Here is a 22,747-nt window from a genome sequence, read left to right as displayed (position 1 = left end):
ACAAGATTGAGTGTTACCTGACACCCAATTGCAGAGGGTTGTCCAAGAGACACCAAAGTCTTGAGCAATCGATCGAATACATGGGGCGTCCTGGGTAATGTCATGAAGCTGAGACGTGTAGGAATTGATTGCAAGGTCTAACTTGGACGTAGACTGCATATTGATGTTATAATACGCTCCGACGTATCCTAACACCAGCTCATCTTCTACGTGTAATTTACAAGACAGCCTTCTCCGTCTCTACTATACTTTCCCAGCGTGCAACTTACACACAGATCCAGACACTCCCCAATATTCCTGAAATGAAAAAAGAAGATCTTTGTGCAACTTACACGCAGATCCCATATAGATCTTTCCCCAGCGTGCAACTTGCACGCAGATATTGTGTCTACATAGTGGGTCCATAGGACCTTCCAAAAACTATATAAGTTGAGGTGGTCTGTAGTCTTCTTTTCTCCTCAGAGAACAATTCTCAGTAAAGTTACCCTTTCAACTTCTTCACCACTTCACCTCATCAACCTCATTGCATCTCAATCACTATCACACTCAACTACTCTTGTAACTGTACTTTGCACCTAGCTGCAAGACCCAGCCGTCCATACACCAAAGCTATCCCTTTCTAATAGAAGGTGCGCTTATTACAAACGGTACTTACCCTTCTTCTACTCGGTGAGCCCCGCCTGTAACAATTGACAGAGATGTCTCGAAAGCAAATGGAATTACAAGGTTAAAGGATAGCATTGAATGTCACGGACTTGTGCCTGGAAGGCCTCTGAGTGTGGCAAAGCACCAGAGACAGGATAGAAGGTGATGGTTTACTAGAAGCTAGACTCTGCCGGGTAGAGTTGTGAAGTCTGTGAAAGGTTGACGGTATGGTGATGTAGGGTTGGGATTGGTTGGTAGTAATAAGCTTGGAAGGATCCGGCAAGCTTAAAGGGACAAGTAGAGGAGGACAAGATTTGTATAAGTCAATACTATATACAGGAAGAAAGACAAGTCCCTAGTGGGTGAAGATCTCCACGGAGTGGTGATTCTTCTTAGAGGCGTTGTAAGATTGTGACAAAAGATAATTTTGATCCTTGGGGAAAGGATCCTACAGTGATGAAAAGGTAGGTATAAGAATCCCTAATAGTGAGGACAAGGAAGTACGGTTGTCATGATCCGGCATGATCTACAATGGTTTTAGAAGTAGAAAAAAAGATTCCCAGAGGCATCAAAGGATCTTGTGCAAGCAAGGAGATTCACGTGCAATCAAAGAGATTCTCGTACAATTAAAGAGGTTTTTGTGCAATCAAAGAGATTCTTGCAGCTAGAAAAGAGAACCTAATTGGAGTGAGAGAAATATTTGCAGGGTCATGTGAAATTCTCAAGGAGTCTTGTCAACCACCTCGTAGAAACAGCGATATATACAGGTATTTTGTAGCCCTTTCATCCTTTTTCCCTAAGGATCAAATTATCTTCAGATAGATTCTTCCTCTCGCATACACTTCTTCGTCTCACTCAAAGCAGTCTGCTTGATCCTTCCAGACCTTCACAGCACAGTTATCCAACCATTACACAGGTTAATATACAACCATTGTTGTTGATTTATAGTAAACCGTTGTCGTCCATCCGTCTCTGCTTCAACAGGGACGGATCTTGACAACGGTGGGATAGAAGCCCATTGATCTTTTACAATGTGAAAGCAAGGTCGAAATGTTCCGTCGTGGTTTTACGCTGTGAAAGCACGCCTAGAGAATGTAGTACCTGTCAATGTCATAGGCGGGGGACGCTCAATACTGACCGGTTCGGCACAGAGAGAGGTAAGTAGAATCAAGATTCAGAGGGCAGATATATGTGTTTCATCAGATCACATGTCTCTTCGCCGCGTCCGTGATTAATGTTTGATACAGCCGATTACGATGAGGTCTTGGATGAGAGGCAAAGGCTGCAGATCTTGTGTATGGCTATCGTACCATTGGCTCTGGGTGTTCTCTTTGGCCCGTACCGATGAGGATTCTGAGTCATATGTGCCGGCATTGGTCTCATAATTTGCAAAAAGTTGCAAAAGAAGAGAGAGGGCTTTTGGGGGATCCACCTCTCACAACCTTGCAAAATCGAACATAGTCATTAAAATACTTTGCTATGTGATACATTTGTCCCTGCACCTGCACTGATCATGGGTAAAATCCACGAGAACTTCAGAGAAAGAAGGCCTCACATGCGTGACGACCTCGCCCTAGACGAGCCCACGCTTAACGGTCTCAGTGAAATCTTTACTTGTGCTGTGCTCATTCAGGGCATGAGTTCAGATCATAGCCTAGCATTCACCGTAAATCTTGAAGCCAGCAAGCATGTGCTGCGTCCTCTTTAACGCGAGCTTCACAACAAGGCTTACTTCCTTTTCTTGGTTTTGAGCATCCAAACTACGTAAAGCATCATTATCCTATGTGGAATCTAGAGAAAGATAACATACTGCTGCAAGCTCCTTCAAATTGACTAGCTTATTCCGATCCTCCTCAGAAGCTCAGTAGTATATGGAGGAAGGAAGAAAGGCACTATGATGTGTGCGTCTGCTCTTCGGGCGGCTTCACTCCTTAGTCTTTATATGTCGATGACCTAGTGTTCTCTTTTTTGCGCTCTTTGATTCCATTACTTCCTCCTCTTTTCAGGACAATGTGTCGGAATTGATCACGTGACCTGAACGCGACTAGCAAACAACCTCTCTTCTCTTCTATCCCTCTTTCATACTTCATTCTACCTCTATGCAACCCGGTCAATATTGAGCATCTACCGCTCAAACTCGACACAATGCGGTCTGCTTCTAGCCATTATCTGGACTATGTTCGTCCGATTGATTCCGAGAGAATGAAAATTCTCTCATTTTTGATCCAACTTTGCTTATAATTTGGAAGCATGGATGCCTTGTTGAGTTTGAGCGGTGGATGCTCAATAATGACCGAGCTGCATAGAGACAGAATGAAGTTTTAAAAAAGGTAGAGAGTGAAGAGAAGAGAGTTTATTTGCTAAACGCATTCAGGTCACGCAATTAAATCCAACATGCCTCTCATCTCGTGTTTGCAGAGCACCGAGGAGGAAATGTGACAGCCCTTTCAGGCGCGTTTTCTCGCCTCACTTTGCATTCATTTTGTTGTGTGCTGCCATGGTCGGCCGTAAAGAGACAAGCGAGATGGTTTTCAAGCCCATGTCGGGATGATGAGTATGTGCTTCGGCTTTCATCTTCATCCATCTCTCCAACTACTATCATTATTACTCTGGTATGCGATTTGGTCAATATTTAGCGTCCAACGCTCAAAGTCGACAAGTCGACAGTCCAGTCCCTGGTAACGTGTTACAATACGCGCAGACGCAGCTTAAGCTTATGCTTTGCGTGTGATTTACATCACAATCCACGCACACGGCCTTCCCTATCATCTCCATACTTTCGGATCATGCAACTTGCAGGCAGATTCAGATGCTTGCCGATATTTTCGATTAACAAAAGAAGATCTTTGTGCAACTTGCTTGCAGATCCCAATTAGACCTTTCCCAGGGTGCGACTTACATGCAGATCTTGTAGTGTCTACATGGTGGGTATATAAAACTTGCCAGAACTTGTATAAGAGTTTGTAGTCCTTCTTTTCTCCTCAGAAAACAAATCCCAGCAGCTCGATTTGTTACAACTCCTTTCAACTTCCTTCAACTTCTGCATCACTTCACCCAATCCTGTTCCATTTTTCGCACAACCTTATCGCATCCCAATCACAATTATCTCTTGTAGCCCTACATTGCACCCAGCTGCAAGACCCAGCCCTTTGAACCCCAAAGCTATCCCTTTCTGATAGAAGATGCGCTTGTCACAACCAACACTTATCCCTCTTCTGTTTGGTAGCCTCCGCTCGTAACAAGACCCATGTAGGCCTGAGCAAGATGAATTTCAGAAGGCAAAGGCACTTGAGAGACCGATGGATGCTGTCATGAGAGCCACTCTCGGGATTATTAGTCACATCCAAAGGCAGGGGCGCATTACGTTCAACGCTACAATGACGACAACGACAGGGGTCACTGGATGGAATAGATGGGGTTTGTGTCTCTGACTTGACTTGTGAGTCTACGGGTGTGCAGATAATTTAATCTTTGGGGAGTTGTGGCGACATTACGCAGATGTAGAAAAAGGGGGATCGGGGAATCCCCTGAAATTGTATCATCTGTTATCATATGGGTCTCGGACGTCCGTATATATACTCTAGATGTCGAGTTTGAGCGGTGGATGCTCAATATTGACCGGGTTTCATGGAGGTAGGTAGAATGAAGTGAACAACAAAAGGTAGAAGAGAAGAGAGATTGTTTGCTAGACGCAATCCCGATACTAGCGGGGGTCGCGCGGGCAAATGTAGGGAGTTCTCGGGCTCATTAACAATTCATGCTTGGAATACTCCATATTACTGGTGACACGCAAGATGCGTGGCGAACAATAGGCTGTAAAGATTGGGTCTGCTCGCTGGGAACGCCGCGTGACGGGATCCGTGTGAGATCGACTTTCGATGCCATGAACCAATGCTCCGCCGAAGGCCTGCCTTTGCGCCTCACACTGCCAAGAACTTTTGACGATGAGACTGACTCGTTCTTTCTCTTGGACTGGAGGCCTATCCGTGTAGGAACGAGGTGTCGGAATCATCAGTATTTGCTGCCTTTTCTTTGATCTCGTAGTCAACTCATCTTTGTCATCATTTTCTTTATTATCCTTCTGTCCTTCTGTATGCAACTCGGCCAATATTGAGCATTCAAAGCTCAAACTCAATACGACGAGACCGAGACCAAGACTCTATCTCTAAGAATGACCATGGAGCAAGTTTTTTGGCTGCGTTCTCACTATATCAAATGCATCGACATGCAATTTGATCCGCTTTGATCCTAGGGCTGCATGCACCGGACCCGGTGTTTGGCATGCCATTGTTGTGGATGCTGTTTGGCCATCCATGCGGAATGGGACCTCTATGAGACTGCTGTACGCTATCCACTACCCAAGCATTGTACTGTCCATGACAGCTTTATCGATTCGGCGCAACAATTTCCCCAATATACTGGCTGAGGAGGGCGATCTTATGCATGGCATTTTAGCTTTTGCAAATTTTTGCAAAAATATCGAGGAAATGAGTTTCTACACCAATTCTCAGGACACCGCCTTATTAGATATCTTCTAGTTTGCAGGATCCCGGAGATCAGCACGACAGGCCTCCTCCCTTATTAACTTCCAGCCTCAAGCCGTCCCGTCTGTTCGTTGGGCTTCTGCCGAGCCAGGCTAATATATGGCCTTTGATTGAATGCGACTTCAATCTCCAAAGCAGAGATAAATATTTGGATTCTTTTTCTTGCCCCGCGATATGCTGGAATTGATTACGTGACCTGAAAGCAAACACCCTCTCTTCTCTCTGCTCTTCTCTTTTCTCTCTATCCTTTTTATACTTCATTCTATCTCTGTACAACTCCGTCATCATTGGGCATCAAACGCTCGAACTCAACACAATAGTCAGCCACATGTTTGATGACATGACTAGTTATCACTTTCAGCAGATTGTGCTACAGCGACAACCAAGCCTTAGCAACCCAGTCTAGCAGATTGATGAGCAGATTTCTGTGTATTCGGGAATCATGAAGCCGGTGTTAGCTCGTCAACCAATAATTGAGAACCCAGAGGTCGGACTGAAGCAGGGAAAAGCAAATCGATGGCGCGGTGAAGGCCGGAAGCGACGCCGCCGTGTAAACTGGAAAAAAAATGACATGAGGATATCCTGGAGTGTATTCAGATGTACAGTAGAGATGGTTTTGCGTCAATCGAACGTGACGTCCCTCTCATGGCTCACCTTCGTTGTCACCGATCATACAGTTGTCTGTCTACCTCCCCCAAGAGTTCGAGATGAGTATATGGGATCCTCGGTGTTCCTGGATCAAGAGATTCAGATCAAACCTTCCTGTATATCATGATGGCAAATCTGTCACGCCCACAACGAGGTGTTCTGGGGCCATCTATAGCTCCAGACGAATGATGCAGAGTCTTTCAATCACAACAAGCACCTGATATATGACTGCGACTGTGAATATTCAGTTACATGTGAGATTCAAGCTATCTCGCCACTTCTTGTGAGACAGCAACCGGTCAGTCACAGATTCACGACTACAAGGATGAGTCGGATGAAAAAAAAATGCGCGTCGGGAGTGAGGATTGTACAAAATTCGATGGGTTGCGGTCGATTCGCAGTACACTACTCTCGCGGTACCAAAGTGTTTCTGAGGTGTTACAGTTACGAGGAAAGAAATGCATCGATCTCGCCAGACCTGCAGTACCTCTGTATACCATCCTGGATCGGTCGAAGGTCCATGCTTATGGACATGGTGCTTATCGTTCTCCAGACCTTGCCAAGACCGTCCTCGGCCGGGACAGAGCTCTTATCCGTCCCTCGTAACATGAGGGCTCACGCACTTGTGTCAATTACTGTATGGTCGGCATCCGCTCACCCGGCCAGAATCCGTGTGACGCAGCCGACGCCAGCTACAATGCTGTCCTCACCTCATCAACGAGTGATTTGCGAGCTACCCAGCTTGACATTCCTACCCAGAAGACCCCTGGCCAAGTGGGTCTCTCGAGTCAGATGGATTCTGTCCTGGGAAGTTCCTCCATGTGGATTGCTCAGGAAATCGATGTCTATCTCTCCCGGCGGAGATCACCCCACAACTGAGGGCTTTTCATTAGCGATGAACTTGGCTCACTTAGCGATCGATGGTCAGTAGCGAAGGCCTATTAGTTTTCTCCAAGAATACGAGTACCACTGGAACTGAACGCGCGAAAGAGGGTCAGAGTGGGCTCTGGACCGACACACGGTTCGCCTTGAAGGCCACACATGCCAGTTGTGACCAGTCTCGTCGATCACCCGGCCCAAATTCCATCTCAGTTACCCCACAATGTCATGCATATCCGCTTTCTTGGAATACCCAAATCTGGGTCAAGACTCGCCCTGTCCGAGTGATTCTACTGTAGGCTGTAAGATGATGACAGACTTGCCTCAAGAAAGAACCCTCGACAAAGGCTGTAATGAACGTGCACTTGTGGGCAGGTTGCCTAACGTGCTATCCAAAACGGCTCAAAATACAGACCAAGGTCGTACAACGAGCCCTGGTCCCATTATAATCTCGGTCTATGACAGATCTTCAGAATCGTAGATAGGAATGCTACCTTACAGATTGACGTACTTCTCTCAGCTAGCCTGTGACAGCTTAGAGCCAATGATTCATTTTCTGGTCGGCAGGGTGGACAAGCGATGTATGCGAGAATACATAATCCAGCGATCTTCCAGACCAAACCAAACCAAAAAGATTACAAGGAGGACCCATCTGCATCGCCTTCTCACTGCATCTAGGCATACTAGTGATTGTCTGGTTCTTTTGCTCCTACAGGTAGAGGAAGCGAATTATGTACATCGATGTCAGATGTCGGTTCCGGGGTGCGCAAGTACTTTCATGTTCTCAGCACAAACTAAATAAGCTGGACAGAGGTATATTCAATCCATGAGGACTGGGTTCTACAGTACTGGCTTATATCTATGAAGAGGCTGGCAAGAACTTATCGATTCTCCCCTGGATCTGTAATATACTCGTCCAGCCATCTGGACAGGTTCGTCCATTGAGTTACGTCACGTGTCCTGACAATCGATCGGACGCATAAGAGTATGTTAGGTAGGGAGCAAGAGTTGTTTCGCACTGTACATATCGGTTTACACGTATGCCGAAAGAATCCTCGGGCGACGGACGTCTTGTCCATTCCTTGTAGCACATGACACCTGGTCGGGGAAGAGAATCAGAACTGTTCACTTCGACCCTAAGTTTTTAATTCAAACCCACATAATCCGGTCTCCGGATGCTCCCAGACTTATCCATGGCTCGTAAAGGCTACCGTGATTCTGTACTAGTTGACGTTCCTGTTCTTTTTCAAGTGGTTCATTTCACATGTGAGTCGTGCGACGCAAGCACGGAATCTCCCCAAAACGGCGCAAAGAGGAGTCTTCGTAGAAGACTATCGGAGGTGAAGAAGTGGTGAGAGTGGTTTCACCCTTGACTGGAGAAGAGAGGAAGAATCCGACAGTACGTCACCTAGTTCTAATTTCTTGTTTTGCTCTTCTTGTCTCTGGCGATTTGACCTTCTTCGACACTTCGATAAACATGATGAGCAGGTCCCATCCACCCCAACAGTCAGTTGCCTTCCCGTTTGCACATAATCTGCCACAAAAAGGGTGGCGCAGTGCAGGGTGCCACTTAAGAAGCCTGCCACACTCACCTCTGAAACGAGTGCCGGCATGCGCTATGACACCGATGCTTAGTCCTTCATTCTACATCACACCCTATTGAGTCGCGATCTCAGCATGCCGTCCACAATGCGGAGTCAAGCTGCTCGAACACTCTCTGCCAGATCCAGTGCTGTATCAGATGGTGAGGAGAGGGTAATTGCGTGCGTATATGAGGGTACGTGATGACATCCTTGCTTCTCTGAATTGGTAGGACCACATCGACAAATTGGGCTGGCCTCCTTCTCGTTCACCACGGGACAGGTGAGGAGATCCTAGGGTACTGGTGTGGATCCTATGACTGACCATTATAGATCTTTTTAAGCCTGGTGGGCTCTTTCCGGCGGTAACCACTGACTCGACTCTACGAAACAGGTTAAGGATTCTGCAAGTTGGTCGTTTATGCGCCGTTGCGAAAGCCAGCTGAGTCTCTCAGACTATGCACGAACTCTACAACAGCTGTTCCGGCGAGGCCCACAACAAGTCCTCTATGGCTGTCTCCCCAGCAATTCTATCAGATATGGAGTCACTGAGGCCTATGAGTCGTCTCATTCTTTGGCCAGTCGGATAGCGGATCAGATCGTGGACAGGGTGGATTCTGTGTCGGTGAGCACGGGCGACGATCAACACGGTAAGCGATGATTCTTTGGATCCTTGAATGCTGAAGCGCCGGAAATGAGCTAGGGATCCGACTGGTGCAGGATCTTGCAGCCGACAACTCTCGGAAACCCTCAGTCATCATCAGTGTGCAAGACAAGTACGTGTAGCACATTCGAGCCCCATCTGACAATGACCCTCAGATCAGCTACGCTATATGCAACAAGCATGCTCTTCAGTTGGTTGCGTCAACAAGCCGTCCCACTCAGGCCAAACTCGCTCTACATACGGTTTGAGACGCTTGAGGGTAAGCCCCTGAAGTCGCCCACTTCAAGGGAAGTGGTTGACCCGTCTAGGCTTTCTTTTCATTGACCATCTCACTGCTCGAGATCTAGAGCTAGTCCACAGTGGTGCTAATTGTAACAATATCACTCACTCCCTATACGGTATGAATACTAGTCCGCACTAATGCTGAGCAGGATCAGGTGTATTAAACCGGTGCCTTACGGCTGAAGGGAGACGTGCTTTGCGGACAGGACTACTTCAGCCTTCGAATAGTATGTCTCCTACTGAGCCTCGTGGCAAAACCGTTTGTATTGATATTGGAACAGACATTGCTGCTATCAACTCACGTCAAAACTCCGTTGAAGGTATGAGCTGTCTGCGCGTTTCTCAGCGTGCTCAAAGCGGGGTCTTCAGAGCTTTCAAATGCACAAGAAGGCAACTTACTTCAAGGACTACGAAGGCAGTTATCCCGCATAAGTGATGTGAACAGACAGAAATGAAGCTGGTTAACATCGCTGCAGATTGATATCGAGGCCCTCGCATACAAAGTGAGACACTGTGTCAGACATGCTGAACGACTAGTTTTTATGTCTGGGACAGAACATGGCAGGGACATCACGTCAGCTGCAAGATAAAATGCAGATGTTGAGGGCACTGTGGCAAGTGCTGCTCGCGGTTCAAGGATTGTGTTCGGTTCTGGTATCGACAAAAACGGCAGGCTTACGCTCATGCTATGAGGTCGGCATACGAGGCATCGATATTGGCTGACGTTTCTAGATTTTGCGAGACACGGCCGTTGAGGATCTTTGCGCATTGTCGCAAGGTAAATGCTGGCATGTGTAAATGAGCTCATCTGTTCCTCGTGGCTTAGATTGGGTTCATATTAGTAGAGAAGACGAGGACTTTGGCAAGCGCAGGACCAATAGCTACATGTCCCGGCTGTATATGGTGAAGGACGAAAAATCTCCACCTCTAGCTCTCGCTAGACGGGCGCTTGAGGAACATAAACAGGATTGCTTATGTCGTACGTGGCGGTCAAGATATTGTGTGGCAGCTGACGAATCGCAAAGTCGCCGAGAGGATTGGTGAACAAGGAGAAGAAGTCAGCTCTGACCCCAGACAGGCTTGGAGCAAGGCTTTCAATGCAACTTAGAATGGCGAGGAATTAGGACGAGACTCGTCGCGATCGTGAACTGCACAGAGTCCGTCTCTCTTCCACCAAACGCCATAAATCCTTCGAAAGTCGGGAAGAAGTGGGTACCATACGATGCTGTTGTTGACCTAGAAATAGATTGCTCTTCTCAACTCCCGAGCTGGTCGGCTAATCATTCCCCTAAGCAGTCGTTCAAGCGCTAATTGACTCACAGACAGCGATAAACGCTCGCATTTCCAAGATCGAGAATAGCATTCTCAGCCTTAGTGAACCCCTCATTTCGGATTTAGGTAAGAGCATGCTTCACTACATCCGTGAGTCATTGAGAAGTATTCCGTCTTCTGAAGTGTTCCATAGCTGCTCTGTACGAGTGGGCCGGAGCCGTGAGTAAACGTTCTGCCTGGAAGCATGATTTGCGAGCCTGTAGATCGCAAGCCTAGACTTGGCCGGGACTTTTGCGGAGCTGGCAAGAAGTTAGCGCGGGATGCGCAGGCTAATGCTGACCATGTGCAGCTCAGAGAGGCTGGAGTAAGTAGCCCTTTCGGAAGCATGATTCAGTGCCGAGTCTCTGCCTCAGCTCGGCCCAGATTCGCCAATACCATCGCGGTAAGTAAACCTTGTGCGGGTTTCTCGCGTCGAAAGATGACCGGAGGCAGATTCGCAATGGGAGGCATCCTCTGTTGGAGCAATCCCTAGGTCCCGAATGTGTTGCCAATGATGTGTGAGCCAAAAGATGTGATATTTGTCTTGCAACGACATACCTAGTGTTGAGCCCTCCAGATATTCGGTCCATGGATCGTCCTCGTTCTACATTATCGAGGGACCAAAGTAAGTCCCTTCTCTGCCTCAATGCTGTTCTGTGACGTTCGCGAAGCATGTCTGGGAAGAGCACTTTCCTGAAGCAAATCGCCCTCCTGACTGTACAGGCAATGATGGGCTCGTAGTGAGTTCCATTCACCATAAAGGCCACATTACCGCTCACAAGGCGTACAAATCATAGCATTCCAGCGGACCAGGGAACGGTCGTTCTTCATGACATCCTCCTGTCAAGGCTATCCAACGAGGGTATGCTATCCTGGCAATGCTTAATATGAGCTTTGCTGATAAATCCTGAGACTCGATGGAGAATGCGCTCTCAACATTCGCTTCTGAGATCACAACCATGACCATGATGCTCGGTGGGTCGTTCTCATGATCGAAGGCTCACTATAGGCATGGCAACAAGAAACTCCCTGCTGCTAGTCGACGAGGTAGGTTACTAGGAATACTTTCCCATTGACGGTACTTCAGCTGGGTCGGGGTACGTCGCCTCAAGAAGGGATTGGACTCTCCTTTGCCATCGCGGAGGCGCTGGTGCGAGCGAAAGTACGCGAATTCTGCTGTGGAAATGCTGTCTCCGGAATTTAGAGCTTTGTCTTCTTCGCTACTCACTTTCACGATCTAATTGGACCTTTACAACGTCTGTCTGGTGTAACAAGGTGCGTTCGGATTCTGCGACCGGGACGCTGAGATCGTTCTCCTATAGTGCTCGACTGTCCACAAGAGTGAGCCTTCCGTTCTCACGTGCTGAGATGCTCATTGCACCGGTCAGAGACTGGAGAGCATAGCTTCAGGTGTACCTATCACGACGTACGACTACAAAGTCTTGGAAGGTCCTTCGCAGACGAGGAGTCATTATGGTCAATTTGACTTTGGAGAAAAGTACACCCGTTAACGTTATGCAGGGATTGAGCTTGCTGGGGTGATCGGTCTTCCGGCAGACGTGATATCACGTGCACAAGCTGTGGTACAAGAGCTGGAAGAAAGGGAGCAAAACGGTAAGCGGTCAGGCAATCATCTGTTCGACGCTGATTGCAGACCCAGCGCTTTTGACGCAAGATCGAAGTCTCACGAAGAATCGGGCTAACACCCTCGCACAAGTCGGTGGTCAAATCAGCCCCATGCTAACGTATTTTAGCTGCGCGCTCGTTTGAGCCAGTTGTGCACTATGAGGAGCGCCCAAGAAGATGACCTCGCTGCCATACTCAAGCATGTGCAGTCGAGCTGCTTAATATCCCTTCGGGAATGCTTATGATAAACTGGATGATGATAGATTCCGCAGGTCAATCGACAGCATGCATCCATGTACTGAGACCTCTAGAAATGGTATGTGTCAAGCTCAGGAAGCTCCAGATTGACCCTACCGCCATTCCATCCATCGTCTGAGGCGACTCGGAGCAATGATCGGTCTTCTATTATTCTGAGCTCCCGGAGTCGCATGCGCCGCGCACGCCTGCTAGGGTTGCCTTGCCTCCGCGGGTTCTCGTTATCCGCCTCAGTGTCTGACGGCATCACGTTCTCTCCTGGTGACGCGTCACCATCTACCTGCATCGAGTGCATATGGGAGCGCAGCAGGATACGTTGAACGATCAACAGGGCTTTCGACACCGCGGTCTGTAAGTCCTGTTCAGACGCTCCCGATAGATTGCCAAAGTGCGCCATGACCATTGAAGAGAACAAGTCCCCTACTCCAGCAAAATAGGCCTCGACGTTTGGTAGAGCATATGCCGAAGTGACAAGCTGCCGGCCTTCTGCTCTATAGGTGCTTGCGAGACACACCAGATTGGTCCCTTCTGAAGTCGAAAAATCTTGAGCACCTGTGTAACGAGAGGGAGTGGTGGCGCCGAGTAGACTCTGATAGGAGTCTGGCGGCCCGGGCAGATCAAAACGCGATACGAGGGAGCTAGGCAGGGAAATGGAAGACACAACAACATGTGTCAGGCTGTATTTCTCGTGCAGATGGCGTATAGCCTGCTGAAGTGATGACGGCGACGTGATCTTCATATCGGATAGCAGCCTGTAGGTGTCAGCAGACATTCAGTCAGGACTTTATACTGACTCTAATTCGAAGTGGTTGGGGGTGATGATGGTGGCAAGAGGAAGCATACTCTTATAAATCGGGATGACTTGCTCGGCCACGTACAAACCCCGGCCGATATCTCCCATGACCGCTGCGTTGAGCTAAGTCTACATGTCTTGTTGATCACAGCTCCTTTGACTCACGGTCTAGAAGATAGACGCAGCCTGGATTACACCGGCGGACCTCTGCGAGCTGATCGGCAACGCATTGCAGTGCTTCGGCACCAGGTACGTAACCGGTCAGTATTCGAGGATAGGGTACCAGCAAGCCGTTATCGTTTAGTCCCGAGAAGATGAGATTCAATTGCTCAGCCGTCGTCTTGTGCCCGTTGGTGTGACCATAGCCTGGATCGTCAGTTGGATGGACTAGCGTTTTTGACTGGATCAGACTCACCGGTGTGATTGGAAAAATTGACGGTATTGACAGCATCGACCTGAAATCCGAGATATTGCAACGGGAACGTAGCTGCTTTGTTCCCTGATTGAAGATGAGATCAGGAGGGTACCCAAAAGATCCTATAGTCGAACCTACCGGCAAAACCCGAAACAACATGAGATTGAATAGAGAGAACTCTCTCCGCTTTCGTGAAAGGCTGCATCGTTTGACGATAATCAACTGCTGTCAGACCTCGAAAGAAGTTTTGGACTCGAACGGAAAATCTGCTTTTACTTGCGTCATTTTCGTTCGGGAGAGGTGAGATGACATGCATCCGATGAAATGTTGTTTTTGTTACAAAGCCTCGGTGTGGATCAAGTAGGCGGGGGAGAGATGTATGCAGCATCGAGCCTACGAGGCACCGGCTGTAGTTCAATTACGTAGTATACAAGAGCATGATCAGCGAATAATTCAAGGAGATCTCCATCCATCGTGAGAAGAGGAGTGATGGCAGGGATAGTGAGGCGGAGGGATTTTGAGATGCCATTATCATCTGTGCTTCTAATGCAATCCTGCATGACGTCTATTGCTTCTTCTCACCCTCTCCCTCAGTGCTGGATGATCCCGAGGTGCTGTCAGAGGAGGCTGATTCCTCCTTAGCCTTTTCGTCGGCTTGTCTCTTCTCGTACACCTGCAGCTTGTGTCAGCCCATGACTAGGACGGTTGAGACTAAAACTTGCCTGTTGGAACAAGCCCAAAGACGCCTGCTGAGCCGCATCGTAGGCAGCCTTGATGTCCTCGGCCTTGACAGAGGCGTCACCAGCAGCTCCCTTGGCGGCAATTTCCCTCAATTCGTTGAGCTGAGCCTTAACCTTGTCCTTCTCGGCGGTCGCAAGCTGGGCTCCGAATTCGACCAAAGACTTTTCAGTGTCGGAAACAAAGCTCTCGGCCTTGTTGGCTTCTTCAATGACGAGTCGACGTTCCTTGTCGCTCTCTGCATACTTCTCGGCATCAGCCACCATGTTCTTAATCTCGTTGTCCGACAATCCGGAGGATGAGGCGATGGTCAGAGATTGCTGTTTGTTGGTAGCCTTGTCGGTGGCGCTGACGTTGACGATACCATCTGCATCGATGTCGAAAGCAATCTGGATCTGGGGAACACCCTTGGGTGCTGGGGCTAATCCGCTGAATTGGAAGTTGCCCAAGAGTTTGTTGTCACGGACAAGTTCTCGCTCTCCCTGGTACACCTTGACATCGATGGAGGTTTGTCCGTCGGCGGCAGTGGAGAAAACGGATGACTTCTTGGTCGGGATGGTGGTGTTACGGTTGATCAGACGGCTGAAAACTCCTCCAAGAGTCTCGATTCCGAGAGACAATGGCGTGACGTCGAGCAGCAAAATATCGGTGACACTTCCGGCGAGGACTCCACCCTGGATGGAGGCTCCGATAGCAACAGCCTCGTCAGGGTTGACACCCTTGCTTGGCTCCCGCTTGAAGACGTTGCGGACGGTCTCGACGACCTTGGGCATTCGGGTCATACCACCAACGAGAATGACATCATTGATGTCGGAAGCAGAGACCTGCGCTGCTTTGAGGGCGTCCTCAGAGGGTTTGATGGTGCGGTCAACTAATGGCTTGACAAGGGCCTCGAATCGCGATCGGGTGAGGTTGACGGAGAGATGCTTGGGAGCGCCATCCTTCTGGGAGATGTATGGCAAAGAAATGTCGGTGGCTCCAGAGCTAGACAGTTCGCACTTTGCCTTCTCGGCGGCCTCACGGACACGCTGGATGGCGACAGTGTCGTTGCTGAGATCGATGCCTTCAGTCTTTTTGAAATCCTCCAAAATGTACTTGACAAGGGCAATGTCAAAGTCTTCTCCACCAAGATGGGTGTCACCGCCAGTGGACTTGACCTCAAAGACTCCCTTTTGCATCTCCAAGATGGAGACATCGAAAGTGCCACCACCCAAGTCGTAAACAGCAACAACCTGAGATTCTTGCTTGTCGAGACCGTAGGCGAGAGCAGCGGCGGTAGGCTCGTTGATCACTCGTAGGACTTCAAGACCGGCGATAACACCGGCGTCCTTTGTAGCCTGTCGTTGAGAATCGTTGAAGTAAGCGGGGACGGTGATGACTGCATGGAAATTAGCGACTGTTATCCGGACTGCACGTTGACGCACCTGCGTGTTTGACTGGCTTGCCAAGGTAGGCAGATGCAGTGTCCTTCATCTTGCCGACGACAAAGGCACCGATCTGGGATGGGGAGTATTGTTTGCCTCGAGCTTCGACCCAGGCATCGCCGTTGTTGTGAGCAACAATCTTGAATGGAACGTTCTTGATATCGTTCTGCACTTCTTTGTCCTGGAATTTTCGTCCGATCAATCTATATGGGAGGTCAGGTGAAACCGCCTAGAACAGGTCATTCAACTTACCGCTTAGAAGCGAAGATGGTGTTCTCCGCGTTGACCACAGCCTGCCGCCTGGCTGGTTGTCCGACTAATCTTTCGCCATCTGGACAGAGATGAGACGAGGCTGATTGGAGCGAGCAGGTAAACTCACCGTTGGTGAACGCAACAACTGACGGTGTTGTCCTGGCTCCCTCAGAGTTTTCCAAGACTTTAGCTGAACCGCCTTCGTAGACCCTTCAGAGGCGATGATCAGTTGCGTAAAGCCACAGTGGATGACGAGGAGGCTCACGAGACACAGGAATTGGTTGTTCCGAGATCGATACTGGTTATATGGGGTCAGTGAGAGTAGAGCTTCCTCCGCGATCTCGCTTCCACTCACCCAACGATTGGTCCGTTGACCTTGCCACTGTTGAACCGCTTGGCTCCGAGACAGGATGCCTGCAGTCGCTGCAATGGTGATAGTGTCAGAGTGGGACTTGATTGAGATGATCTCATCATCATCGAGACCTGGATTGACTCACCGACTGCTGTCGCAGAGGAGCTGAGCGGATAGCTCGAGTGAATCCGTTCATGCTGTAGAGAAGAAGACTGGGTAGAGGTATACAGGTGACACAGAGGGGATGGAGTCAGATGTCAAGAGAGAAAGAATGGAGAATGGGATTGTATCGTGAAAGACGAGAAATTTTGTGAAAGAGGAGGAGTGAAGTGAAAGACGGTTGAAGAATTTTCTCGAGCGAAAAAAAAAAAAGGACAGAAGGAAACTTCAATTACGTAATGTCGCCACTCATCGATCGTAACACAGAGCAAAAGTCATTATATACATATATACACAACATGTACCGATAATACAACAAGCATGTTCTTAACCGAGTCACCAGCGAAGTGACTGGCGAAGACGAGAACGAGACCTCTCCCTCTGGAGTCTCATGAATCCCTTCCGAATGATCTCAAAGCTATGCTCTGATACTATGCGACTCGATGCCAATCACTCTGACGCCCTTCTTCCTGGGGATCGCATCGGTCAATTGGTTACATCCTGTGTTGGTAGCACGCATGTCAGTCAAGGGATCGACTTTTCATAAGTGGCAGCTCACCCCAGACTTTGATGAGTCTGATCTCTGTACACGAGTCGAGGATATCCTTGATGCAATAATCTGTGACGGAACGGCACCATCCCAGATTGAGGTATTTGAGCATGGAACACTTCTGAAGCCCGCTGACAGATTCAGCATCGACGAGTCTCCATCCCAACAGGCTCAAAGTCTCGATGGCCCGTCCAGAGTGTGCAATTAACGATCTAAGCGCTTTGCCTTCGAGGGAGTCGCCCTTCTCAAGATCGATGGTCTCGAATCCGGGATGATGTTGACTGGAAAGAGTGTCGAAAAAGGCAGACACCGCGTCATCGCTGAGATCATGAAGGCCTCGTAGGCGGAGATGTCGTAACTTCGGACAATGCTTGGCAATGCTCTCCAGGGTTTCGTCGCCCAGACTCGGATTGTCTGAAAGATCCAGGTGTACAAGATTCGCGCCGACCCGCTCCAAGAGTTGATCAACCGATGCAACCGAAAGGGGGTTCCCCGAGCTCGAGAGATCTAGAAAGGTGAGAGCTTTAAGACTTCCTAGCGCGTCGAGACACTCGTCGTTCAGCTGCCCAATCTCCGAAAGGCGCAACTCTTTGAGGTCTGGACAGTATTGAGCCATGATTTTGATACTTTCCGAGTCAATGCGAGGCGATTGCCGGACAAGGAATGATTGGAGTTGTTTGTCCCTGGCCTTGAAGAGGTCATGCCAGCCCTCTTTCCGCACGAGGAAGGGACCGTACAGCTCCAATCGGCGCAGATGCTTGAGGTGCCTGGACCAGAAGCTCATCGCTTCGGTTGTGATCTGCCCGCATAGATCCAGTTTGAGGGTTTCGAGGCTAGGACACAAGGTTGCCAATGCTAGATATGAGTCGTGGACGAGGCCTGAATACATCAATACGGGCGCTGAGGCTCTTACTCACGGGTACAGTCGTACATTGTGAGCTCCGTCCGCTCCACGGAGTAGAAGAGGGAGGCGGTCTCTGGCGTGCTGACGCATGAGATGAAAGGTTCGCACGGTTCGCTTACAGTTGCCTGTTCTTTGAGATGATCCGGCAGACTTTGTCCATGTTGACGGAGCCGATATCTCCCAACTGATCCACGTCCTCGATACATCTGCCAATGAGCTGATAATCAGCTATGTCAGAGCCATTGTTTGCCCACCTCGATGCACATCTCGCTGAGCAGGACCGCTCCTTTACGTTGCTCATAGTGAACAATCTTGTTTCGCTCATCTTTCTTTGGCACGGCCTTGGGTTTGGAGGCCTTTTTGGCTTTTTCGAAAGGATCGATGCCAAGGGACCAGCAACACTTGACGCAGAGCCAGGTCTGGGCGTAACTCGGGTGTTCCTTGGTGTAACCAGTCTTGGCCGAGACTGAGCGATGGTTCCATATTACAAGCTCCTCACTTACCACTGTGAAACGTTGTGTGCATTCCCCACAATCCATAAATTCGCCAACAGCTTTGAGGGGTCGAGCTGAAACTCGCGGCCCTTCAGCGACAGCAGGACTCGCGGGGGCGTCCAGGTCCTCTGAATCGATGGAAGCTTGTCTGGCTCGCTTTCTCAAAGGTTCGATGTCCTAAGGTGTCAGCGTACTTTTTTCAGAGTGAAACCTCACGAATTCCTGGTCAGGTGGTGATCGTGAATGTGATGGGCCGGCAATCGCTGTCTCAACATCCGCAACGACGGCTTCAGCTGCGTCGGTCGCAATGTCGAGCGCCTCGTTGGCTGAGGCAAGCGCTACTTCAGCCCCGTCATCTCCAGTGGGAATGGCTGAAGAGTTGCCCCAAGTTGTAAGGGGTGCAGATGGCTCCACCCCCAGACCCTAGGGAATGTGAGTTGACAGGCCGTGAGACGAAGAAACTGGTTGAAACTCACGGCTAGAAAGGCTGTCAGAGCTGACGCTGGGCCTCTGACTCCAGCTGCTTGTCTACGATTGCGAGACATGGCAATGTCGCTGCTGGTCGATGGATGGACGTTGAACGAAGACTTGGGTTTAGTCAACTTTTTTTCTTAATATCCAATTTTCTGTTCATTGGGCGGCGCGTCGATCGACAACCCTCCACTTTTGTACATTGCTAACGCGTCCTTTGCTCCATCTATTGCTAAGAAAGCATTGAACGCTGAACAGCTTCTCAACATGGTGAATAGAGGCTTGTTCATCGTTCTGGAGGGACTGGATAGATCAGGCAAGTCAACTCAAGTGTCACGACTGCACGATCAGCTGGAGCAGGATGGACACAAAGCCAGAATTCAGAAATTTCCTGGTGAGTCTAGGTGATACAATTCGGACACATACAATTGAGCAGTCCATGCAGACAGAATCACCGCTATTGGCAAGATGATAGACAGTTATCTGCGATCGGAAGCTGAGCTGGACGATCGAGCCGTGCATTTACTATTCAGTGCGAACAGATGGGAATGCTGGTCGGTATTCAACAACCAAAGAGTGGCAGGCATAGATCTCTCGCTGACCCTGTTTCGAGCAGTCAGGCTATCGAACAAAGCCTTCAGGATGGTGTCACCGTGATAGCAGATCGTTATGCGTTTTCTGGCATTGCTTTCTCAGCTGCAAAGGTGCGCATGATAATAATAATCTCTCGCCAAATTTGGGTACTGATGGACCTTGTGCAGGGGCTACCTTTCGACTTTTGTGCCAGCCCTGACATAGGATTACCGCTACCAGACGTCACATTATATCTTACAGTGTCGCCTGCCGCTGCCGCCAAGCGAGCCGCTTATGGAACGGAGCGCTATGAACAGGTCGACTTGCAAAACAGGGTGCGAGAGCAATTCAAGCTGGTGGCGGACAAAGTGCGGACAATGCATGGTCCTGATAGATGGGTGGAGGTGGATGCCGAGGGGAGTATAGATCAAGTGTGGGAGAGGATATGGTCTCAAGTGAAAGCTATTGAATCGAAGAAGGGAGAACAGATACATCGACTATGGACATGACATTGCTGCTGCTTGGGAGAAAGTACGCAAAAATAGCTTGGAAAAATAATAGCTTATGAGCCCTTTTGTACAAACGATCCATCTCTCTCTCTCTTTACACTCTCTCTTCTTGTCTCTCATCGATGAGTCGGCGGGAATTATGGCGCCCCTTCTAAGAGCATACTTTGCACCGCGGCAACGCTCTCTGTTATCTTCACTCTTTGCAGTCACATTTCTCGGTGCCGTTTTGGTGGTCGCCTTCCCCTGTCCAGCCAAACCTATCGATCGTTTATTGGGCAGAAAACGTATAGAAGGTGTCTCATTCACACAGGAGCAGGAGCAGGAGATCATTGTAATGATGAACGAGCGCTCAAAGCGCAAGTTCCTGCCGGAAAGATAGCTTGTCCAAGGTGAGTGTGGCGTTGGTTGATGTCGGTCTGCACATCTCACCGCAGATCTTTTTCGCAGGCCGAAGGACTCATAACGACTGCGACGAATTGCATGATCCCTTGAACAAAGTGTTGTACTGTGTGAGTCCCATCCGTGTACCGTCGAGAGACGGCGACATGTGCTCATTTAGCCTTAGGTCCTAAACCTTGCATCGAATGGGCTGGTCAGCGGGACGATTTTGGGGTTCCCTCTCCGTGTAGCGACAATCCCCAGTCATGAGATACAATTCCGCAAGCATACATATCATACATGTCTTTACGAGTTCTGGTCCATTCACGTCTTCTCTTCAAGCCTTAGGCCTTTCCATCACGCTTTCCGTATGCCTTTGTGGCGTACTTTAGGGGTCAGCGCTGTAAATCTTCGAACACTCACATCACCGTTCTCGACAATGACATTGGCAGGGTTTTGAGGTTCGCCTGCGAGATATCGTTTGATGATATCAAATGCCCCGTCTGCGTATCGCTTCTGAGCGTCAAGGGTCGTGCCACTGTAGTGAGGCACCATTCCGTTCCCAGCACCTAGGCATGTCAGATGTGATTGGGCCTCGTTACCTACCCAGAGGGTTTGTCATCGATCGCCATGGGTGATCAGCCGGAGCAGGCTGTACGTCTACGCTCATGAGCCACTGTCAGGCTTCTGGACTCACTCCACACGTCTCCCGCGTATCCTCGGAGATGCCCGCTCTTGAGTGCCTCCGCGGCAGCATCGGCATCGACAATGGCACCTCGAGCCGTGTTCACAAGCCATGATCCCTTCTTCATCTTGCCAATGAGCTCCTTGTTGAAAAGGCCTCGTGTCTGCTCATGAAGGGGGCAGTTCTGGCATCACTTTAGCATGTGTACTAGAAATCTCTCGACGCACGATGGTGATCACATCACATTGCTCGACAAGTTCTTCTAGACTGTTCACTCGTCTAGCATTGATGGATTTGGCGGCATCTTCAGAGGATCTCAGCAGATGCCATACACATTGAAGCTCACCTGCAGGGATGTCGTTGTAGTCAAACCACAAGAGTTCTTTGCAGTCGAATCCTTGGAGCCGTTGGAGGACTCGGTAGCCGATACGACCGCAGCCCACGGTACCGACCACTTTGCCTTCTAGATCATAGGCGTCTCGGGCGATAGAGGCGACGTCCCATTTGCCATTGATGGCCTGGTCATGTCCGGTAGTGAAGTTTCGGACGAGCAAGAGAATTGACATAACGACGTGCTCGGCTGAAAGCGAGAAGGGGGTCAGCGACATCGTGTGGACACACAAGTCTCTCATACTCACCGACACTGGTCACATTACTGCCCGAGACCTTGTTGGGGTCAGCGAGGCTAAGCAGACGAAGGGACCCACCTCTGCCACCGTGATCTTGTGCTTGTTTGCGGCATTGAGGTCGACATGATCGGAGCCTACTCCAGCCGTGACACAAAGTCGAAGTTTGGGCGACTTTTCGATGAGGTCAGCGGTTAGGTATCCAGGGTGGAAAGGTGTGGCTGATGAATGTTAGCGTGGGACCGCCCCGGCGACGGCTCGAACTGACTGATGAGAATCTCGGTGTCTGGTAGGTTCTTCTGAAAGACAGAGTCTGGTCCTTCCTTGTCTTCAGTGACGATGAATCTGTCGAGACGAGATCAGTCTGAGCTGATGGCCAAGACTGCTGAGGAAGATTGAGCTCACTCATGACCTTGTTCCCTGAGCCAATCCGAGATGCCCAGCTTGTTCTCAATAGTTCCCAAAAGGCGAGGCTCCTCTTGAGCGGCTTTACAGCAGTCAGTCCAGTGCTGACACGTCCCACGTCATTGTACTCACCCTTGCCCCCCTTGTACAATACTGCCATGACTTTGACCATGTTGGGCGGTGTAGATGTCAATGTTCTGATCGGATGAAGTGGACGTCGAGCGAGTTGGAAAAAAGCAGAAGATTTGATGAAAGTATTGATTCGTGGAAGCATGGTCTTAGGTATATATAAGTATATGAATTGTGCTGGACTTGAACGGGGAGAGTCGACTTCTCGCCTCCACCGTGATTAGTTTAGCTAATGCGGGGAATGACTCTCAGAGGCTGAATGAACCAATGGGGGGGGGAACGCCGCAGTCCCAACTCTGTTGTCGTCAGATGGTGGAGGCCCACCCCTGCCTCGTCTGCCTCGTCTGCCTCGTCTGCCTCGCTTGCCTCGCTGCCAGCCCTACTCTAAGCTGTCGATCGGATTCTAAAATGACCAATGTAACCCGGTTAGCATTCAGTTACCGGTCACTCGGCCGC

General features: G+C 49.5%; 7 protein-coding genes across 7 annotated transcripts; 3 read left to right on the top strand and 4 right to left on the bottom strand.

Moving 5' to 3' along the window:
• Positions 1 to 8,182: 8,182 nt before the first annotated feature.
• On the top strand, positions 8,183 to 12,142 carry BD324DRAFT_631573 (muts domain V-domain-containing protein). Its single transcript, XM_022016449.1, has 33 exons — positions 8,183 to 8,460; positions 8,530 to 8,579; positions 8,630 to 8,644; positions 8,691 to 8,706; positions 8,752 to 8,946; positions 9,000 to 9,072; positions 9,116 to 9,219; positions 9,269 to 9,358; positions 9,398 to 9,469; positions 9,524 to 9,562; positions 9,612 to 9,679; positions 9,719 to 9,745; positions 9,780 to 9,935; positions 9,975 to 10,020; positions 10,069 to 10,221; positions 10,268 to 10,282; positions 10,321 to 10,450; positions 10,489 to 10,513; positions 10,565 to 10,664; positions 10,708 to 10,733; positions 10,778 to 10,823; positions 10,864 to 10,878; positions 10,928 to 10,956; positions 11,007 to 11,071; positions 11,131 to 11,178; positions 11,225 to 11,293; positions 11,351 to 11,415; positions 11,466 to 11,528; positions 11,563 to 11,600; positions 11,641 to 11,828; positions 11,876 to 11,894; positions 11,942 to 12,029; positions 12,075 to 12,142. Exons 1-30 carry the CDS (start codon positions 8,394 to 8,396, stop codon positions 11,755 to 11,757), a joined length of 2,022 nt encoding a protein of 673 aa, XP_021869928.1. The 5' UTR covers positions 8,183 to 8,393; the 3' UTR covers positions 11,758 to 11,828; positions 11,876 to 11,894; positions 11,942 to 12,029; positions 12,075 to 12,142.
• Positions 12,143 to 12,480: 338 nt separating this feature from the next.
• Positions 12,481 to 13,953, bottom strand: BD324DRAFT_631569 (Ribokinase-like protein). Its single transcript, XM_022016448.1, has 5 exons — positions 13,781 to 13,953; positions 13,643 to 13,726; positions 13,393 to 13,593; positions 13,229 to 13,340; positions 12,481 to 13,186 (listed from the first exon to the last, which is right to left on the bottom strand). The coding sequence occupies exons 1-5, from the start codon at positions 13,845 to 13,847 to the stop codon at positions 12,487 to 12,489; spliced, it is 1,164 nt and encodes a 387-aa protein (XP_021869927.1). The 5' UTR covers positions 13,848 to 13,953; the 3' UTR covers positions 12,481 to 12,486.
• On the bottom strand, positions 13,938 to 16,814 carry BD324DRAFT_631562 (heat shock protein). The gene is made up of 7 exons (XM_022016447.1): positions 16,554 to 16,814; positions 16,412 to 16,479; positions 16,322 to 16,354; positions 16,184 to 16,266; positions 16,057 to 16,135; positions 15,805 to 16,007; positions 13,938 to 15,758 (listed from the first exon to the last, which is right to left on the bottom strand). The coding sequence occupies exons 1-7, from the start codon at positions 16,602 to 16,604 to the stop codon at positions 14,281 to 14,283; spliced, it is 1,995 nt and encodes a 664-aa protein (XP_021869926.1). The 5' UTR covers positions 16,605 to 16,814; the 3' UTR covers positions 13,938 to 14,280.
• A 27-nt stretch (positions 16,815 to 16,841) lies between these two features.
• Positions 16,842 to 19,101, bottom strand: BD324DRAFT_631560 (DNA dependent ATPase). Its single transcript, XM_022016446.1, has 8 exons — positions 18,992 to 19,101; positions 18,732 to 18,938; positions 18,525 to 18,692; positions 18,276 to 18,476; positions 18,141 to 18,238; positions 18,035 to 18,102; positions 17,127 to 17,996; positions 16,842 to 17,068 (listed from the first exon to the last, which is right to left on the bottom strand). The coding sequence occupies exons 1-8, from the start codon at positions 19,058 to 19,060 to the stop codon at positions 16,986 to 16,988; spliced, it is 1,764 nt and encodes a 587-aa protein (XP_021869925.1). The 5' UTR covers positions 19,061 to 19,101; the 3' UTR covers positions 16,842 to 16,985.
• Positions 19,102 to 19,168: 67 nt separating this feature from the next.
• On the top strand, positions 19,169 to 20,162 carry BD324DRAFT_631556 (thymidylate kinase-domain-containing protein). Its single transcript, XM_022016445.1, has 4 exons — positions 19,169 to 19,380; positions 19,432 to 19,540; positions 19,603 to 19,690; positions 19,748 to 20,162. The coding sequence occupies exons 1-4, from the start codon at positions 19,254 to 19,256 to the stop codon at positions 20,066 to 20,068; spliced, it is 645 nt and encodes a 214-aa protein (XP_021869924.1). The 5' UTR covers positions 19,169 to 19,253; the 3' UTR covers positions 20,069 to 20,162.
• On the top strand, positions 20,163 to 20,718 carry BD324DRAFT_631553 (hypothetical protein). Its single transcript, XM_022016444.1, has 3 exons — positions 20,163 to 20,457; positions 20,516 to 20,577; positions 20,634 to 20,718. The coding sequence occupies exon 1, from the start codon at positions 20,208 to 20,210 to the stop codon at positions 20,445 to 20,447; it is 240 nt and encodes a 79-aa protein (XP_021869923.1). The 5' UTR covers positions 20,163 to 20,207; the 3' UTR covers positions 20,448 to 20,457; positions 20,516 to 20,577; positions 20,634 to 20,718.
• On the bottom strand, positions 20,719 to 22,658 carry BD324DRAFT_631551 (formate dehydrogenase). The gene is made up of 11 exons (XM_022016443.1): positions 22,295 to 22,658; positions 22,163 to 22,244; positions 22,026 to 22,102; positions 21,839 to 21,978; positions 21,770 to 21,797; positions 21,478 to 21,711; positions 21,359 to 21,435; positions 21,144 to 21,315; positions 21,053 to 21,106; positions 20,870 to 21,015; positions 20,719 to 20,832 (listed from the first exon to the last, which is right to left on the bottom strand). Exons 1-11 carry the CDS (start codon positions 22,434 to 22,436, stop codon positions 20,791 to 20,793), a joined length of 1,194 nt encoding a protein of 397 aa, XP_021869922.1. The 5' UTR covers positions 22,437 to 22,658; the 3' UTR covers positions 20,719 to 20,790.
• Positions 22,659 to 22,747: the final 89 nt, after the last annotated feature.

The sequence above is a fragment of the Kockovaella imperatae genome (genome assembly GCF_002102565.1).
Source record: "Kockovaella imperatae strain NRRL Y-17943 chromosome Unknown BD324scaffold_10, whole genome shotgun sequence".
In the NCBI taxonomy this organism is placed as follows: domain Eukaryota; kingdom Fungi; phylum Basidiomycota; class Tremellomycetes; order Tremellales; family Cuniculitremaceae; genus Kockovaella; species Kockovaella imperatae.
This window is presented reverse-complemented; position numbering and strand designations above follow the sequence as displayed.